This window comes from Hevea brasiliensis, chromosome 14 (assembly GCF_030052815.1).
Source record: "Hevea brasiliensis isolate MT/VB/25A 57/8 chromosome 14, ASM3005281v1, whole genome shotgun sequence".
Classification (NCBI taxonomy): Eukaryota; Viridiplantae; Streptophyta; class Magnoliopsida; order Malpighiales; family Euphorbiaceae; genus Hevea; species Hevea brasiliensis.
The window spans coordinates 70921272-70942915 of NC_079506.1; the positions used below are offsets into that span (position 1 = coordinate 70921272).

Here is a 21644-nt window from a genome sequence, read left to right on the forward strand (position 1 = left end):
TTGTTCTCATCAAAAAATGAGGAGCTAGAGAAGTAGGAACTATCGCATTCCATGCATCTGCTGCAATTAAGCAATCTTTTAGGATATGCATAATTGATTCAAAATAAAAACACACACATAGGGCAACCATCCCCTTGAATTAAATGGTTGCACTTCCTTTTAGAATTGGTGAGAAGTCTTTGTTGAACAACTAACCAAAGGAAAGCATGCACCCTCTCAGGCCCTTGCCAATTCGAAACACAACTCCACTTTCTTTCATTTTGTAGCCAGTTATTCTCAGTTAATGCAAAGTACATCATTTTAACTGAAAAATTACCATGCCTAGACACTCCTAAATAAATAGAAACAGTTGAGTCGAGATTAGAAGGAGGCAACATCTCTGTAATTTTATAAAGAACCTTCGAAGGGAGAAGATGGCTGAACATACCCCAATTCCAATTACCATTAGCATGCACAGAATCCTTCACAACTCATTAAGACTTCTACTTGAAAATGGGAATGAAAGAATAATTAAGAAATCGCTTGTAATCTTGAACCCAAATATCCCTCCAAAAGCAAACTAAAACACCATATCCTAAGCTTTATTTGATCACTCACAGCATAGCATACCAAACTTTAAAGTTTCCTTTCTAGAGCTAAGAAGAATTGTTATTTCTAAACCTCTAGGGAATTAAAACATCCTCCAAATAGTATTTAACTCTAATGACTTGAACCCACAGTTTGCCTATTTGAGTTAGAAATCCCTAGGCCAATTTCGTCATGAAAGCTTCATTAAATTTTCCAATATCCCTTATTCCCAAACCACCACATTCTTTAGGTTGGCAAACCATACTCCATTTGAACATAGAGATACCTATATTCTTAGAGTTACCTACCCAAATGAACTTTCTACAATGCCTCTTAATAGCTCTACATATCAAATGGGTAGAGATCTTGTTTGAAGCACATAAATAGGGATGGCTAATAACACCAACTTAGTGAGTATAATAAGTCAAAGCCCTAGCCTCCATTTCGAGAGCTTATTCCTGACTTTATCCAAGATAAAACTATAGGTGCTACACCCAACTCTTCCATGCAATAAGGGGACACTTAAGTATCACCCAAAATCCATAGTAAGTTCAAATCCACTATGCCTACTAATAGCCTCAGCTTCTTGCACTCTAACATTCTTTGAACATAACATAACAGTTTTATAAATGCTCACTGACCTGAGGATTTAGAAAAATCAAAATGTACCTTAAGCATAACATCCATTTGAGAGATTGAAGCCTTCATAGATAAAAGGAGGTCATTAACTAAAAAGATATGAGAGATGCTTGGCCCTCCTTTGGAAATTCTAATAAGCTTCCAAAATTTTCCATCCATTGCTTGACATATACCATGCAAAAATGTATGGAGACAAGGGATCCCCTTGTCTGACTGCCCCTTGAAGGGGAGGAGGTAGCTGAAGTTTCCCTATTTTAGAGAATGCTCATAAAAGTATGTTCCACACATCTTATGATAATACCAATAATTCTCTAAGGAATGCCATTTACCATTAGAGTTCTTTTAATAAAAACCTTACCCAGCTAGTCATAGGCTTTTTAGAGATCAACTTTTATTGCCATCCCTTTCTTCTCTTGCCTTTCAATTTGCGTAGAGTGAATGATCTCCTGAGTAATAACAATATTTTTCATTATGTGGTGCAGGAACAAAACTAGCCTGAGGCTACCCAATTAATTTCCCCATGATTGGCTTTAATTTATTGGCAATTGCTTTTGAAAGCACTTTGTACAGAGTGTTATAAAGGCTAATTGACCTAAACTAGGATATCTTGGATGGTTTATCCATTTTAGGAATAAGGACAATAATCATTTGATTAAAATCCTCCTAATTAAACTCCTTATCAAACATTCCCTTAACTGCCTTGCTAACATCCAACCCCATCACAAGCCAATTTTTTGAAAGAAGAGTTGAAACAATCATTGCTTGGGGCCTTTAGGGGGCTCCATCTAAAAAAGAGCAACCTTAATTTCTTGATCATCAATATCTCTTCCCATAACATATGTTTCCTCTTGTGAAATTGTGTTAAACATATTAGGAAAAGAACAGTTCTCAAAATTTATTCTATCCTTAGAGTAGAGCATTGAGAGACAATCAACAATTTTATTTCTCAACATGGTTTGATTCGCACACCGCAAACCATCATCATTTTGAAGGACCATAACCTTATTCCTCCTTTATTCGCCAAGGGCCAAAGTGTGGAAGTGTATGGAATTTCTATCCCCATAGGTTAACCATTTCAATCTTGATTCTTCAGCTAGAATAATTCTTCCCATATCTCTTCATATTGTTTAAGTAACTCGGACTCCAAATTCTTCAAAAAAGGCATTTTTCCTAATTTCCAACTTCCTATGAATGACATCCAATTACTTATGTTAATTGATAGTTTAGAAGTGAGTTCAGATAGGGACCTCACTATATTTCCCCCCCACTATCCAATTCGATTGAAGGAAGTTAAAGAAGTCACCATTGCTGCCAAGTAACTAAAAACTTAAAAGAATTGCTCACCGGCCTTCTACCTTTATCTAAACACATGGAAATTAAAATATGTCTATGGTTCGACTTTACTCTCATTAAATGTAAAACTTTAATTGAGTTGAATTTAGATATCCACTCAATATTGCACAAAGCCCTATCAAGCCTTTCAAGCAGCGTTCCTCTTCTCCAAATGAAATGAGGACCTTCATAACCTATGTCCACTAGCCTAGTATGATCAAACTAGTTTTGAAATTCAACCAACACACCATCATTACGAGTGTTGCCACCTCTTTTCTCATTAGAGCTTAGCAAAGCATTAAAATCATCAGCAACACACTAAGGAACACAATAATTCTCCATAATCCTACCCACCTTAGGCTAAAGTAAATTCCTTATCCTGGAATTGGGACTCCCATACACAATAGTGAACCAAATCAAATTATCCATGCCATCCACTCCTCCATATGAATGAATTAAGAGTTATTAAGAATCACATCAACTTTCCAATTGCAATGCCACAATAACCAAAACCCTCATAAGAATCCCTTAACCTCCACTTGATGTAAGAAATCGAAACCTAGCCTAGCAATACTTCTACAACCTGGGTACTGCTTGTGTTTGTATTAATAATAGCCAAAAAAAAAAAAAAATTCTTGTATTTCATCACAAACTTCTTAACTACTCTATGAAATCTATTGCTAATTGCCCCCTGGCAATTCCATACCAAACAATTACAATTCATAAACATAAACAAATAGAGGAAGGAAGAAACTCGATCAAAACCTCTAAGGCCCTCCCCATTACCATTAGTAATATCAATCTCATCATCCTCAATGATGAAGAGGGCATTTTGTTCGAACCTACCTCCTTCAACCTTTAAAACTATTCTCAAATTCTTAGAAATGTCTCTCATAACATCCTTTATTAGGATTTGAACCCTTTACTAGAGGGTTTAGCTTTAAACTTCACTTTGTTGCATTTGTGAAGCGTAGTACCTTTCACATGATCAGGGGCTTAGTACTAGCTTCCTTTTGAGATAGAAGATTTGATCTCTCTTCAATCACTCCTATTGGAAAAGGCTCTTCGAAAGAATCAATATCATGCAACACCACAGCTGTATGGTTTGCATTTAGAGATGTTTCTAAAGTTTAACTAATCATTTTACCACAATAAAACACTTGGATTTTTCTTTTTCTTTTTGTTTTTTATTTTTTACTTGGTAGAGATTTAAACACTTGTCAATCTACTATTGATGGGATGGAAAAACTCCTTGCTTAGTCCCTCCATTTCTAAGAATTCTTAATTTATTCACTTGAAAATTTTGATTCCTTCACTTGATAATAGGTTTTCCTTTTATTTTACACACACACACACATATAAATATATATTCAATTTATGCTACATAACTATACAAACTCTTCCAATATTCAAGGATGTTACATTTTTCTTGAAGTATGAGGGCTTTTAAATAATTTTAATACAAATAATGCTTTTATTTCCACATTTGTTTCCATTTCTCTCCATTTCACTTCAATTTGAAGGAAATATTTTGGGTAAATTAAGAGGATTTAGGAAATGAAAATTTTCATCTATTCTCCATTTTTTGTCCTTTATTTAATGTCTAAACAAAAAAAAGTTAGAGAAATTAAAATTGCCTTTCATTTATCTTCTTTAATTTCCCTCAATCCAAATGAAGAATTTAAGAAAGATACATTGGGTGAATTAATATTTTCACATGGATACACATGCAAAATGGATAATACAGAGATAAGTGATTATTGATGGAAGAATTGAGTGATATTATATTGTTTGTATTGTTTTGACTCATAGTAATAGATTAAAGAAGCTGGATTTCTTTTGATATTTTAGAGGAAGGGACCATGAAACATATAATTTAATAATAATTTCTTTTTTAATGGTTAGAAGTATTTTTAGATTAATTTAGTATATTAAAACAAAATCTTTTCATCAAGCATTTTAAAAATATATTCCCTTTATATTAGTTTAATATATTTAAAATTTATAAATAATTTTAAAGTATTTCTAATAAAATTAAATTTTAGTTAATAAGAAACAGGTTTTGATCTTTATCAATTTAACTAAAATAGTAATTACGCGACTAAAAGTGCACGGAATCACACAAGTGATACAGTGATGAATAAGATATCATTTGCACATGAATTATCTCTAATTACCAAAATTTATATCAATTTTATCAATATCTAGACATTTATCAATTATTTTAAGATTAAAAGAAATTAAAAGTGAATTATAAGCAAAGATTAACTGAATAAAACTAAAATTGACTTTTAATTGGAAATTAGGTAGCAAATGCAACAAGGATTAATATTAAAAACAATGAAAACAAGATTAGAGGATTTTGATTTCACTTGACCCATTATGCAATTATACTCAATTTTGTCATATAATCAATTTAACTATCCTAGCAAGGGCAATAACACAAACATGCTTAATAGTCCTTCCTGGGTAATATTAAGCCTCAATTAACAAAAACAACCCAAATTTCCCAATACGAGATATTTAGTTAACCAAAGCATTAAACCCCAAGTTATCAAAAATTACCCGATAGCATTTAGCCTTAATTTTCACTCTTTGCTAAAAATCTATGTTAATGGTTATTCAAGCAAGATTCACAATCTATTTCTCAGCCAAATCATGAATCAAGGATCATTCAATCATTATTCCTAACATCCAAAAGCATTAAAAACAAGAATAATAATTAATCATTAAAATAGAGAAAATATCAAAATTGATAAAATTACTTAGGTCGAGCTACATCAAAATCTCTAGCTAAAAGATTTAGCTATTCATATTATTAAAAATCAACACAAACTTAAGAAAATTGTATTCAATCATAACAATAACAAATGGGTTACTAAACAAAAATTAAAGAAAAGGAAAGAGTAGAAAAAAAAAAACTCTAAGAAGTTTGAAGACCTGTGAAGAACACTTGCTCCAATCTTCTCAAAATTTCTCCTCTCTAAAGCCTTGTTCCAGCTCAAAGATAGAACTTTTAGTGTGTTTGGGAGCTTAAGAGTCAAGAATGGATGAGAATGGTTGATAAAAATGTAGGTCTAGTCATTTTTTATGCTCCCCTCCTTTCTCCCCACATGTCCAAATCGTTACAAAGAGAAAAACTCAGTTTTGGAATTTTCAGACCCTGGGGGTGTGCCTCCACTTTGCTCTTTAATTCTTTAATTTTTCTCCAAATTATGCAGAAGTTTCATGGCCTGGGGGTGGAATACCTCTCCATTCATGGCTAGGCATAAATTTTGTGCACTAAAATGCTCCCAAATGATTGCCTTAACTTGACTTTAACAATTCATGACCTTTTTTTATCTAGAACAATGTGAAAACACTAAAATTAAACTAAGAGCAATAAAATTAACAAAATTGCTATTAACCATATATATATATATATATGAATAAAAAAAAAAACTACTAACTAAAGCACTCAAAATAACCAAAAACAACAAAATTAATTAAACTAAATACTATGGACCTAGCATGAAAAACACTTAGCTTGGAATGATTTGCATGGAAGAGTACTTTAATTTTTCTTTTAGCTCAACAAAGACATAGTGCGGTGAAGGTGGTATCATTGGAAATAAGGATCCTCAGGAAGTGTATTTAATAGTGCCATCAATGAGCTTAAATTGATGGTCTTATATTTTTCCTCACCCATCAACTCTATTGGTGCTCATATTCATGTGGGAATTCTCTTGATAACTCAACTTCATAGGAATATTGCTCTTCCACTTTAGGCTCTATCTCTTCTGTAGGTTCAAATTCCCATGAAACTTTCTCTTTCTCCGAACATTAAGTATTTGAGTCATCATCATAGAGTAGCACCTCATTATGCACCACTGGACTATCAAAAGTCTCATTCTCCACTCTAGATTGGTTATCAAAAATTACAAATTAAGTAAACACCTCTTTAAATCTCAAATTCTTCTCTTCCAACTGATGCTTAAATTCCCATGAAGTGCCCTCATTATCCCAACTTTGTTTCATCTTTTGATTTTCATTATCCTCCCACACAAAATATATATTTTTTTTCATTGCTTCTTCCAATTGAGCAATTATCTCTTCGAGTCTTGAACTCTTCTCGTCTTGAACTCTTCTTTTCCTGATGCTCAATTGAATGGTCTATAACAATAGGCTGAGAGATGACTCCATCCCTGTAGTGAAGGACCCAAAGTCAATGGTAGCCAAAATCTATCATATCATTTTGTAAGTAAATTGCATCCTCATGACTACCAGTTGCCCAAGCTCCATTATCTATCAAACTTCTTGTCACTTCATTCAAACTACTGTAGAAACTAAGAATAAAAATATGATTTGGAAGATTATAATTTGTAAATTACTCTACCATTTCATTGAATCTTCCTCAAACAATATATAACGATTCCTAGTGTCGTTGAACAAAACTTGCAGAGTACTGGTTGATAAAACATCATGAAGTATCTCACAAGAAAAATAAGATAAAAATACATAAGAATAAAATTCAAAAGAAAAAAAAAATTTAGATTACTAGTAAAATTAACTATCTTGATATTAAAGTATCAATCCCCAGCAACGGCACCAATAGCAATAAAATTAAAATAAATTATGCGAACATTAAAAATCTTAAGATTCTAATTAAAGAATTAAATTAATTATTTGGTATAATCATAGACACTCTTTGACCTTAAGACTATAAACACATAATATTTGTAATTTATTCAATTAACTGCATTTAAACGAAAAAAAATCTATAGCTCAATAATAGTACGAAAGAAAGTATCAGCAATAACTAAGATAACTTCATTATTTAAAGTAAATCTGTACATATGACATGGAAAATTAATTATAGAATAGTAAATAAATATTAGTGGATTTCACAAAATTTAGTTATTCATATTTTAAAACCTATTTTTTTATTAAATTATAACTAATTTTTTGACTTACTTAATCAATTTATAGTTATTTACTATTCCATATATATTAATCCTACATAATATAATTTCTCCAAAAGCAAGAGCTGCATAATTCTCAAAAAAAAAAAAAAAAAAAACAAATAGCTGCATAATTTACGTTCACCGGCACAGTCAACAAAGAGAGTGCCATTGAAAGGCCACGTGATGTCATGCATTACCCTGCCAAACTCAACCATATGAAGTTTTCACGGTTCGTTAAGTTCTAAATGGCCTACCATACAAATGTTGGTTGCATTTAATAGCTTCCTCCTTTACAATTAAAGAGTTAGTGTTTAAGTTTCTAACCTTATTTATTGCACTCTCTCATCTCATCATCATTAATCTTTGTTGGCATATGGTGTGTCTCTATATATAATTTCAGCTTATATCATTTGTACAAAATTAAAAAAAAAAAAATAAGAAATTGAGTTATAGTTATTGCTAACTAATTGTTTCTTAACGGTCATATCCAAATTTTATTATATTGTATGATTTTTTTTTTTTTTACATTGAAAAAATTGAAAATATAAAGAGATTAGAGTTTCTCTTAAATTATAATTTTAGTAATAAAGGAATTGAATTATTAGACTAACCATTTATGTAATTCAATAATTATTTAATAAATAATATTAAAATCACATAAAAAAAATTAATATTCATAAAAAGTATTTAGAGCAACTAATAACTAATTTAAAGGTTTAGTCTAATTATAAATATGATTTATTCTTTATTGATTAAAATTTATATAATTTTTGTAACAATAAGTATAGCGGAGTTGTAGCTATATATATGTTGAATTTAAGAGATTTAGAATCAACTTTCCTCTCCATATATATATATATATATATATATATAATCGAAAAATAAAATGATATAATTTTTTTGTGATACTATTTTTGTGCGAGTTAATGTAATTAATTTTTAATTTTCTTCCCACCATCAAACTTTTATTTTTTCTTTGTCTATTTTTAACACTTCCATCCTCTTTGTGATGACAATAATGGGACATGGAATGAAGAAGCTTTTTTTTAGAGCTAACTTAATGAAAGGGAGATTCTATGTAAAAGGAAAACATTAAGTTGCCATTCTTTCTTGGTAACGACATCATGCAAGGCAAACAGAAAGAAGCAAAGTCTCTCAAGACACGCACACACAGACACACACAAACAAACAAATTTGCTCAAGAAAATTCCGTACATTTTAACCATTCAACTTCATATTATTAATTCTCTTCTTCTTCTTCTTCTTCTTCTTCTTTCCCTGAATGATCAAAGAACAGCCTCAACCTCCCATCTTCTCTACTAGCACGAAAGATGTCACTGTTAGGGATTCGTATCTCCTCAAGGACAAAGCTATCATCTTCTTCATTGAATGAAAGGTATGTGTAAGGCCTCCCTGTCTTAAATATTTTTAAGCAAGAAATTGGTGGGGGAAATAATCTTCCTCTTGTTAATGGCTTCCCAGATGATAAATTCTTCAAATGATGAATCTCTTCTTTCTTATACATGTCATCTTTTTCATCGGTTTCTGCTAGCAGGGAATTAAGCTCAAATGATGATGAAGAAAAGAGGGATGATAAGGATAATTGTGCATCTAGAAAATAGAAGGACGATGATAAAGAAGTCTCTTCAAGAGAAAGATCGCTGAAGTCAGAAATGGGAGTGCTGTTAGTGGGTTTTGTATGTACCCATGATGATGATGATGATGAGGCGGAGGAGGAGGAGGAGGAGGAAGAAGAGGAAGTGGATTGAGACTTCATCTGGGTTGAGGTGGTGGAGACCTAATTCAGCATGCTAAAAAAACTGTGAGCTTCCATACATATTGAAAGTTTTGGAGAAAGAAAGGTGACAAAAACAAGAATCATAAGTCAAAGATTTAAAAAGGCTAAGGTTTATATTGGTATGCGGAGAGAGAGAGAGAGAGAGGAGTAACGCATGAGTTTAAAAGTTCAACGGAAAATTATGTACATGGAAGGTTTTCGATGGACATGGCCGGTCCGGTTTAGATTTAAAATCGAACCAATTTAGCTTGAATTCAAAATGAACTAAAATCGGTTTAACTTAAATCGACTTTGAGCCGGACTAGAAGGATTTGGTCGAACTAATTTCGAGTTAAAATCAATTTTTTCTTCTCTAAAAAAAATCAATTTTTAGATTTAATTAAAATTAGATAAATCAAAATTGAATTGAAATTAAAATTGACATCTCGAGACAAGAAAGGCCTTATAATCCAGCCAGTTCCCTAAATCAATGAATTAGAATTGCTAACTTAAGTGTGTGTGTGTGTATATATATATATATATATATATATATATATATATTCATGATTCATTTCACTCGGTGGTGGAGCTTAACAAAAAAAATAATCGCTGAAAACAAAAATTATATTTTTTATTTCAAAATATGAACCCATAGAAAATGAATTAGTATTTTTTTAATAAATTAAGTAGAATTATATAAAATTTAAATTTAGACATGAAGATCATTAAATTACCAAAATTTATTAAATTTAATTATATAAAATAAATTCATTATAATTTCATATACATATATATATTCTCATTCTAAATATAATATTTAATTATATATATTAGACATAAGATTGATAAATTGCCGACTAATACAATATAATTAATATGTTAACATAAAATAAAAAATAATATAAAATTTAATTTTTATTAACTTTATCTCTTACATTATAATTAAGTGCATAGTAAGTGTAATAAGTATTTTATTCAATTTTTTTGTAAATAATTAGATAATAATTTTGATCCATCTAATGTAACACCCCGAACCTCCGAGTTATGAATAGTACAATTTTTGGTCCGTAACTAATACTATTCAAAGACACCTTGAGGACCAAAAATAAATAAAAAATTGATTGAGATAGACACAATAAAAATTCTAGTGAACAAAAAAGCTAAGGACTCATCGGGTATTATAAAAAGAAGGATTATGACCCGATGAGTGGCATTTTGGTCAATTCACCTCAAGAGTTAACTTTTGACCAAAACGTCAATTAAATTAAATGAAATTAATGAATTGAATTATGGGGTAAAAATTGAAGAAAAATTCAAGTAAAAATATGTAAGAGAAAATTTAAGAAATGAAAACTTAAACTTTCATTTCCATTATGACAAAATTAAAATGAAAGACTTATGGGCTTTTGATAGTTAAATTTAATTATTTAATTAAAAGGAAAAATTAAGTGTAAATGTAAAAAAAAATAAAAGGGAATAAAAATTTAAGTTTAATTATCCTTATGACACAATTAAAATTTATAATTTTAATAAGCTAATTTTGGGGATATATATATATATATATATATATATATATATATATATAAGAAGACAAATGTCTTCTTCATTTCTTTTTTTTCATAAGAGGCCACCACCCTCTTCTCTCTCTTCCTCTCTCTCTCTCTTTTTCTCTTCTTCTTCCACTTCTTCCCCTCATTGATTTCCCCTCCCAAGTTTTAATTCCCTTAAATTCCCTTCATAAATTCCATAGCCCACTAAAAGAAAACATCAAAGAGATCTTTGATTGAGAGATTAAAAGCAAGGAGAACAAGAATTGGAAGAAAAGTGAAGTTGGAAAGAAATCAACAAGAGGTAATTTTCTTTTCATGTTAGATTAGTTATATAAGCTTGGAATGAAGTTACTTTATGATGAAATTTCATAAGAAAATGAAAGAAAACTTATATGGAACCTAAATTAGGGTTTTGGCCAAATGGGAGAAAAATTAGGGTTTTGAACATTAGGGTTTAGAGATAAAAAATGTGAAGAAGTGCTAAATGATGTCTTTGACATAGTTTAAGGAAAGAAATGGCCATTTGTGACCTAATTAAGTGTGTTAGAAGTATTTAAATCAAAGCCAAATTCGGATTGGGTATGAAGCATGACCAAAAGTCAACTTTGAGGGATCAAAAATGAAATTTTACAAGTCCAATTGATATGGGACCAATTGGGACTGAAAATAGGCTCTAAATGACACAATTTTCATTTAGGAAGCATGCCCAAAAAGTGACCAAAACCTAGTGAACAAACTGATCAAACTTGAAAAACTGCAGTATGAACAGTACACATGAACAGTAATCGTGTTTGGGTCATAACTCGAGCTAGGCAGGTCAAAATGACCTGAAATTTTACCATTAGTTAGATGAGATATAGACCTAAAACTTTCATGAAGAACACAAACCCAAATTATTCCATTAACCCAATCAAATTATTGAGCAAAGTTGAGTTATTGAATCTGCAAAACTGCAGAATTTCCATATGAGCAGTAAAGTTTCAATGGCTATAACTCTCTCTAGAAAACTCCGATTTAGGCGATTCTTGAACTGATGGAAACCTAAGACATAGTAGAATATTTCATATGAAGAATGTTAGGCCAAATTATGAACTTAATTCGTTCAAATTGTGAAACGAATTTGGGTCACCGAATCTGCCAGAATCTGGGCACCTAAAATTGACCAAATTAACAGTAAACTTTGCAAGGCTATAACTCTCTCTAGAAAACTCCGATTTAGGCGATTCTTAAAGCGATGGAAACCTAAGACATAGTAGAACATTTCATGTGAAGAATATTAGACCAAATTATGGAGTTAACTTGGTCAAATTGCTGAACGAAGTTGGATCGATAAATATGCCAGAACAAAATCTGCAGCATTAACAGTGACGTGAACAGTAATGGTGTTTGGGCATAACTTGAGCTACACAGCTCCGAATTAGGCGATTCAAAAAGGAAAATAAAGTTAAGACCTAAATAAACAATTTTCATGAAGAACACCTCACCAAATTATGATCGAAACTAGGTAAAAATTGGGTTCAAAGATTGGGGCACCAAGCTGTCCCAAAACCAAAATATTCTAAAATTTTCAAAGCTAACTTGGGATGCATTAGACATGCATATAATGAGTTCTTGGCAGCAATTGAGATTGGTATTGAGGTATTCTATTTGTGTATTTTCAGTAGAAAAAGAAGTTGGAACGGACAAGGAGAAGTAGGTAACAATAAAGGAGAGCATTGAAGGTTTGTGCACAACTAACATTTTCTTCGTTTTTAAATTTGTAAATTGCTTGGAATGTGTTAAATTGAATGAGTTTGCTTTGAACAAGTTTACTTTGACTGAAATATGGTTTTTCTCTTGCATTTAAGAAATTTAGGTGTTGCTACCTTTATTTGGATATTATGATGAATTTAAATGTGTTTATTGGTTTATAAATGTGATTGTTGAATGGAAAATTTTTGGAAACTGTTTTGAAACCACAGTTAGCATGACAGTCCCTTTCGGAACTCCCCAGTAGTAACGGCTACTTGGGGTTGGTAATTGATATTGATTATGTCTCCCATTAATAACGGTTAGTGGGGTAAGACTATATGAGTACTCATTAGCTAGCTAGCCCTTCCCTCATTAATAACGGTTAGTGAGGTTGAGATTGCTTTGTCGTGGTGTACAACACGGCACTGATCGTGAAATTTTGTGTCATGGCCTGAACTGTGTGTTGATGTTGGCAACACTAATGCTTTGTGAATTGTGATTTATGAAGTATGATTTCTCATTTGCAATGTTATTCTAATAAATGGCTCTTATGAACTTAGAACTCTTGTGAAGTTTTCATGCTTAAGAAAAATGTGATTTATTATGCTTTGATAAATTGTGTTTTACCTTAAGTTTTAAAGTTATTAGTTGTGCACCACTGAGTGATATACTCAGCGATAGCTTCTTTATGCTGTCGCAGGTAAGGGAAAGGAGAAGGCTGCCGAGTGAGAGACTTGAAAGCAGCATTTTGGTATTGTTTGTGGGTATTTACGTTAGGTATACCCTTGTGATTCCTTTGGATGTATTTTGTACCTATATGTATGGATGTACGGATATTGAGCAGTTTGTATTTAAAAGCATTGCATTGCTATCTCATTTTGAGTTTGTAACTATTTTGTATTTTACTTTGAGACTTATGAAAATGTAACTTTTGTAATATTTAGTCTATCATTATTTCCAATGAATGTTTACATGGAATTTTAACTATTCTCATGCAGTTTTCAAAAGAATTGATAAGATAAAAATTTATGGTTTGTTTTAAAATCCTTTGTAGCATAACTAATGGGTTATCTGTAGGTGGAGTTTGGTAATTCATTAGGTATGCTACGGGAACATGTCGTGCCTTATAAGGGATAGGGTGTGACATGTTTTAGTGGTATCAGAGCTTTGGTTTTTATACAAGTTTTGAAATTGCATGTTTGAAAATTTTTGATAAGTACAACTGCTCAATTGTCATTATTGATACATATAGTGCATTACATCATAAATATGGACTAATGGAGGGAAATCTCCTTGTGTTGGTTGTTCAGGGAGTAGAATTCCTTGTGATTCAATATGGAAGAGGGGGATCACACAGTAGAGCAATCAGTAGCAGCTGAGGTACAGGGGGAAGCCCCAGCTCCTCAGAATGCCAGTGGATCGGCTGCACCCATCCCACCCATGCAGTTTCCTACTCGCCACAGATGGTCGCACTATTTCAGCAAATGGTCGGCAATATACGATCCAAGCTCTGTGCAAGCACCTCGGTGCAACCACCATCCCCACCGGACAATATGACAAGTTAATGAAGTATGGGGCAACAGAGTTCAAAGTGCATGGACCCATTGGAAGCTGAGCAATGGTTAGAACGGATGGAGAGGGTCTTCAAGAAATTACACTGCACAGATGAGTTGAAGTTTGAATATTCAATTTCCTTGCTGCATGGAGATGCATATGAGTGGTGGAAGACCATTCCCCACAGTTTGGCTGAGCCGCCAGTGCTGACATGGGATGACTTTCTAAGGGAGTTTAGACAGAAGTATGTTCCTGATACCTATGTGGATATGAAGCTACAGGAGTTTCTCAGTTTGAAGCAAGGGAACAAGACTGTAGCCGAGTATGAGAGAGACTTTTCTCTCCTCAGCCACTATGCTGGAAGCCTACTCACTACCAGTAGAGACAGATGCAAACGGTTTGAGGCTGGTTTGAGGCCTAGTTTGAGATTGCAAGTGGTTGGGTTTCGACATGACAACTTCTCTGGGTTGATATCACAGGCCCTTGAATTGGAAAGGATAGAACTGGAAGGGGCATCTGAGAAGGTAACCACTAAAAAAGAGAAGAGCAGTAAGCCTACAAGTCAGAGTCCAAGTAACAATTCGGGTAAGAGGAAGAGCTTTGGGGGACCAAGTAACAGAGGATCTAGTAGGGGAAGATTCTCAGGGCAGAGGCCACCTAGATCCGGACAGCAGACATCTAGGGGTTCCTTTCCTACCCGTGCTTGTGAAACTTGTGGCAGGACTCATGGAGGAGTATGTTATAAGGCTATAGGAGCCTGTTACAACTGTGGTGGAAGTGGGCATTTTGCTAGAGATTGCACTAGTGCCTGCAAATTTGGACCTCCTACTACCACTGAGAGATTTGTTCAAGGTTCTGCTTCCAGAGGACAACAGACGACTAGTAGAGGCAGAGGCAGGGGTAGAGGTAACACGGCGGCAGGGCCTGATGAGCCAACCAGAGCAGTGGTGCACGATCGGGGTGTACACCATGTGCGAGAGGATGAAGTGAGACATCGGATGTTGTGGCTGGTACTTTCTCCATTTTCGATAGAGATGTATATGTCTTTGTTTGACCTGGTTCTACACATTCTTATGCTAGTGCCGATTGCATGCTCTATTGCTATTCCTTGTGTGAAATTGGATTATGATGTGCTAGTGACTAGTCCTTTAGGACAAGAGGTTAGGGTGAACAAATTGTATAAGGATTGTCCTTTGGTGATCCAAGGACATACATTCCTATCAGACTTAATTGACATGCCCTTCCGAGATTATGATATCATCTTGGGCATGGATTGGTTAGTCAGGCATCACGCCATGATCGACTGTAGACTGAAGACAGTCACTTTTGGTCTTCCCGAGTATGCAGATGTAGTGATACACGGGGAGAGGCAGTTATTGCCATCCAACATCATTTCAGCTGCACTTGCTAGAAAGATGATTAGAAAGGGATGTGAAGCTTATCTAGCTCATGTGATAGACACCCAGGTAGGGAGTCCAGATCTTAAAGATATTCCTACAGTATGGGATTTTCCGGATATCTTTCCGAAAGAATTACCGGGATTGCCTCCAGAAAGAGAGGTGCAGTTTGAAATTGAGACTATGCCTGGTGTGGAGCCAATCTCCATCACTCCTTACAGGATGGCACCTGCTGAGTTGAAAGAGTTGAAGGTACAATTGCAGGAATTGTTAGATAAGGGTTTCATTCGCCCTAGCGTGTCACCTTGGGGAGCACCAGTATTATTTATGAAGATGAAGGATGGTACTCTCCGCCTATGCATAGACTACAGACAGTTGAATAAGGTGACCATAAAGAATAGATATCCTTTGCCACGGATCGATGATTTGTTTGATCAGTTGAAGGATGCAACTGTATTCTCCAAAATTGACTTGAGATCGGGCTACTACCAGTTGAGGGTGCAGGAGCAAAGTATTCCTAAAACTGCCTTTAGGACTCGGTATGGCCACTATGAGTTCTTGGTAATGCCATTCGGGTTGACTAATGCTCCAGCTGCTTTTATAGGCCTAACGAACACTATCTTCAGGCCATATTTGGACCAGTTTGTTGTGGTGTTCATTGATGATATTTTGGTGTACTCAAAGAATGCAGAGGAACACGACAAGCACTTGAGGATAGTATTGCAGACTTTGAGGGAGAAACAGTTGTATGCCAAACTGTCGAAATGTGAGTTTTGGCTAAAGGAGATTTCATTTTTGGGGCATATTGTATCTGCAGAAGGTATCCAGGTGGATCCTAGCAAAGTAGAAGCCATTCTTAATTGGAAGCCACCTAGAAATGTCACGGAAGTTCGAAGTTTCCTTAGTTTAGCTGGGTATTATCGAAGGTTTGTGAAAGGATTCTCCATACTAGCATCTCCACTGACCAAGCTACTTAGGAAGGATGTAAAATTTCAGTGGACTGATCGATGCCAGGAAAGTTTTGATGAGTTAAAGAGGCATTTAACTGAAGCTCCAGTCTTAACCTTGCCCACTTTGGGTAAGGAGTATACCATCTACAGTGATGCTTCTCATAACGGATTAGGCTGTGTGTTGATGCAAGATAGAAACGTCATTGCCTATGCTTCACGCCAACTTAAACCGCATGAGAGGAATTATCCTACACATGACTTGGAGCTAGCAGCCATTGTCTTTGCCTTGAAGATCTGGAGACATTACTTGTATGGGGAGAGATGTTATATATACACAGATCATAAAAGTTTGAAGTACTTGGGCACACAAAAGGAGTTAAATTTGAGGCAAAGGAGATGGTTAGAGCTGATAAAAGATTATGATTATTTGATAGACTATCAGCCTGGAAAAGCTAATGTTGTAGCTGATGCTTTAAGTCGCAAGACTATGGCTGGTTTGAGGGTTTCTCCTTTATCCATGGTGCATAAATTAAGGGCATTGCATGCTAATTTGGAGATTAATGAAGATGGGCAGATGGTAGTTACTTGGCAAGTGAAGCCAATGCTGGCAGAACAAATTAAAGCAGTTGCACAGAAGGATGATAAGTATGTAAAGTTGATGGAAGAGGCTCGAGATGGCAAGAAACCAGAATTATTAGTAAATGATGAGAGCTTGTTGTTATATAAGGGCAGAATGTGCATTCCTGAGAATGTTGAACTGAGGCAGACCATTTTAAAGGAAGCACATGATTCACCTTTTGCAATGCACCTTGGTGGAACCAAAATGTATAGAAGTGTGAAAGAGCACTATTGGTGGAGAGGAATGAAGAAACACATTACAGAATATGTTGCCAAATGCCTAACTTGTCAGCAAGTAAAGGCAGAACACCAAGTGCCTGCAGGGTTGCTACAGCCATTGCCAATTGTCGACACCATATTTTGGCCGATCCCTAGAATCAATAAAAATTCTTTTTTGAACAGCTAATCACGTTTCCGATCCCTCTTTGATAAACGGTCACATTTCCGATTTCTCCTCACAGAGAATTGAATCAATGCTAAGTCCTCACATTCATTAAAGCCTCGCCGATCTCTCAAAATCATTTTACCGACCTCTCAAACCCGATGTCGGATTCCCGGACCTGTCAAGAATATTCCTGATCTCTGTTGATAAATGAAATGAACGGCACTAGATCTTTTCCCCGCGGTTTATTGCCGACCTCCTTTCCGAAAGTTTAAGAGCTAAAGTTTTGGTTCGATCCCGATCTTAAGTGTTCGAGTTAAATTTTCAGTCAAGTTCCGTTCAGCATTTCTCCCCTACCGATCTCATGTTTAAAGTGCTTTCCGATCTCTCATACTTAGATTAATAATCACATTTAGTTTTTGTTTTTATTTTATCATACAATCAAATACTCAGACAAACAATGGTTTAAAATTTTCCGATCACAATCATTCATTGAACAAAAGGCATTTCATTTCATGTCATAATTTGTACAAAGTTATTCGGCTGGGGGATCACCCCCAGCCTGATCTACATTTGGATCACTCCCTCTCTCCCTCTCACCCTCGGCTTCATCCTCACTGTCTTCATCATTGTCCTCGGAGCCACATCGGCCATCCAAGAAAAGTCTTCTTATGGGTAACGCTCAACGACTGCGGCCAAGAGATCCTTGTGAGCCTTCACATAGGCCTCGGCTATTCCCGTCACCATCTCCTCATCCCTCTCCTTAAGCTCCTTGTCTTTCTCCTTAAGCTCCTTATCCTTCGCCTCAAGTTCCTCTATAAGTTGAGCGACCTGAGAGGCTTCATTGGCGTGGAGCGCCTGGACTTCCTTAAGAGCGCGGTCCCTCTCATCCAAAATACGGTTCTGTTCGGCCAACCGGTCTTCATGGAGCTTTGCCCGTCCCTCGACCTGAGATATATAATCCCGAGCCGATGAGAGCTGGGATCGGAGGGAATCCACTTCCTGGTTCTTCTTCCCGATCTCCTTACCCAAGCGCTGAATCCTTTCCCGGATCATGGTCTGGTTCACCAGACACTCCACGTTTAAGCTCATGGTCCGAGTCAATATGTCGTCGAGACCATTGCAGGATAGCTTTGTCCCGATCCTCCTCAAAGAAGATGGTAGACCCCAGGACTTTGGCGAAATCAGAGTTCTCCTTGACAGTCCGGTTGTTCCTCAAGCAGTCGATCAATACTTGAGCGCCCCGAGAAGAGGTCCTCCCAGAAGCTTGAGTAGGCCCCCCTTCCCTGCTTGGAACAACTGCAAGAGTCGGAGGCTGCTCCTCCGATCTAGGAGGAGATCGGGTAGCCGGTGGTCGGCGGACCCGAAGGTTGGGGAGGATCTCTTTGTATCTCCCCAGGTTCGTGACCGGGCGTTTGGAGTCGTTCCGAACGCTTTATCTCCTTTATCTTCCGGGAGATCTCTCTCTCCTTCTTCCGTTTCCTTGAACCTTCACCACCCGCCATACCTGCACAAAGAAAAGGTTAGTGAGATCACTAAGGTCGTGAGAATTGAGATATAGAAAATACCGATGCCGAGGTTAGAGAGCGGAAGTTCGCGGTCTTGGCGATGGCGGTGAACAGTCCAATGGTGCAGCTCGGCAGTCACCGAATCCAAACAAGAATATTTTTTAGTGGCAGCCTCACTTTTCAGATCCATCACTATCAAACTTTCCTCTTCGCTCAGGGTAATGTGATTCGGAAGCAAAGGTCCCTGGTACCACCAGCTGCGGGGGAAGTCCTCAAAATGGCTCGGATCTTTGCTCCTCACAATGAAGAAACGATTCTTCCAGTTCTTAAGAGACGAGGGCAGATCGGAAAAGAGCCCGCAATTGGGTTTCGCCTGAAAGAACCAGTGGTCATCGTCCTTTCGGTGAGTTAGCCGGTGCAGCTTGGCGAACACTTTAGCCGTAGGTCTGATTCCCTTAGCTCGGCATAGACCTCGGAAAGCTACCAAGATCCGCCACGAGTTGGGGTGGATTTGAACAATGGATATTCGGTGAAATTTTAGGACCTCCTTATAGAAATCGGCTAGAGGGAACCTCAGACCGGCCTTTAACTGTTCTTCGTACACCATGACCATGTCATCCTCTTCAAAAGAATGATCGACACGAAGATCGCCATGGCACTTGATCAGCTCATATGAATCAGGACAAATGTTGTATTCTTGAACAAACGATTGCAGATCGGATTCCCGAAGAACCGATGGAAGCTCGTCTATAGGATGGGTCTCTCCTTGAAGAAGGGCGTGCGCCTTAATGGTACGACCCCCCGACACAGGCGAGGACCCTAAGGGGTCCAGTTGCGCGCTTAGCCCGGCCTCTTTTTCATCGACGATGACCAAGAGAACTCAATGGAAGGAGGGCTCGCGCTCTCGACCTTGGCACCGCTCATTTTCAAAAGAAACAAAGAACTTAAACAAAAAAGAAGATCAAAGTCCTTACGAGTCTAATCGCGTCGAGAAACGGAGAAAATGAGAGAACTTGAAGCTATGAGCGGGAGACGAAAATGAAATGAGAGAATAAGCGGCTAACCCTCCCGCCCTATTTATACTAGTCCGAGCATTTAATGCTCGCGAGGTTCTAAGCGTGCATCGATTGGTGGGATTGGACAGCTGTTTTGACACTTTTCTCAAACATCCGAATGTTCTGAGATCGGTTAATCAGAGATCGGCATAATGAGTTAAACATTTTTGAATAAAGGATCAGTTAAGTGTCATTCAGGTAAAGAACCAGATCGGATAAACACAGTAGAGATCGGAAAATAATCAATGCAAAAATAAGATGATAACCGAAAATAAAGTCTTTATTCTCTAAAGATCGGATTACATCATTTGGGCGATATCTAGGGATCGTATTACAATAAAGGTCTAGCTACATCATGTGGCCGATCTCTAGAGATCTGATTACATTGAAAAATTACATCATTTGGACGATCTCTAGAGACCGGTGAAAAATCCTATCTGAAGAGGCTGATCTAAGGATCAGTTTATAACTGATCCCAAGGATACTCCCAGGTGATCTAAAGATCAGTTTATAACTAATCCCAAGGATACTCCCAGGTGTTCCAAGGATCAGTTTATAAGCGATCCCAAGGATATTGCCGGATGCTTCATCCTTGCCGGAACACCCAATGTGGATCGACATCATTTGTCGGAACACTTAATGTGATGAGAAGCCGAATGAACTCAGTTGAGCGACTCGAGATCGGTACAACCGAGGTCCGCAATACAGATTGATCAAATCCAGTTCTCTCACCATCGTCAATTAGGACCATCCAATCACCGGGATCGTAAATTTTCAGTCGAGGAATAGGGAATTCCATCGGAAGAGGATCAAAACCACAGTTGTAGCCGGAACTTTCCCGAGCCTAGAACCAAGAAACAAGGAGAAAGAGAGAAAATCGAATGAAGGAAATGCCACTATCAACGGGGTATATATAGGGAAAATGGGCATTTAATGGCGGAAAGCAAGCGGACGCTTCGAAAATCGAGATGTAATTAATGCTTGGACCGAATCCAGACTGATCAAGGGATAAAAGAGATCGGGAGATAGGAGATCAGCATGAGAGATCGGAATGGGAGCTAGGGGAGGGATCGGAAGACAAAAAGAATAAGACAAATTCCGATAACCGTCGTCAGAATCAGAGCCGAGGTAGTTAAAGCGTGGCAGACGAGATCTCCACCGCACGCCTAAGAATCGCCCGCATAATCCGACAGTGCGGTATGTCATGTGATCCTGTACATCCCAATCTCCACCGTTGGTCTCACTTGTAAGGATGAATCGGAACCCTTGGATCAAAAGAGAAGACGACAATACGGCGTTTTCACTCTCAGCCCTCAGATCATTCCGGACAAGAGGATTCAAGACCGTCGGATTAAAAGAGGAAAAGGACAAATATTTTGAGAAGCGATCTCAGCCATTCGTTTTGATTCTCTTTAATTCCTAAACATCCGATCATGTACTTCAAAATCTTGACCCTCCATCTCCCTCAAAATGAATCCTGACCCTTCATGGGGAGCACCCGATTCCTATAAATACCTGCATGAAAAACTGTTCAAGGGACGAAAAAAGGGACACAAAAAATATAGGCAAGAGGCTGCTATTATAGTGGAGGAACTCTGAAACTTCATTCAGTTTGTTACTCTGCTGTTTTGTAGTGATTAA

At 36.3% G+C, this 21644-nt stretch overlaps 1 protein-coding gene across 1 annotated transcript; it reads right to left on the bottom strand.

The window, feature by feature from the left end:
• Positions 1 to 8721: 8721 nt before the first annotated feature.
• On the bottom strand, positions 8722 to 9190 carry LOC131172981 (uncharacterized). Its single transcript, XM_058134616.1, has 2 exons — positions 9187 to 9190; positions 8722 to 9092 (listed from the first exon to the last, which is right to left on the bottom strand). The coding sequence occupies exons 1-2, from the start codon at positions 9188 to 9190 to the stop codon at positions 8722 to 8724; spliced, it is 375 nt and encodes a 124-aa protein (XP_057990599.1).
• Positions 9191 to 21644: the final 12454 nt, after the last annotated feature.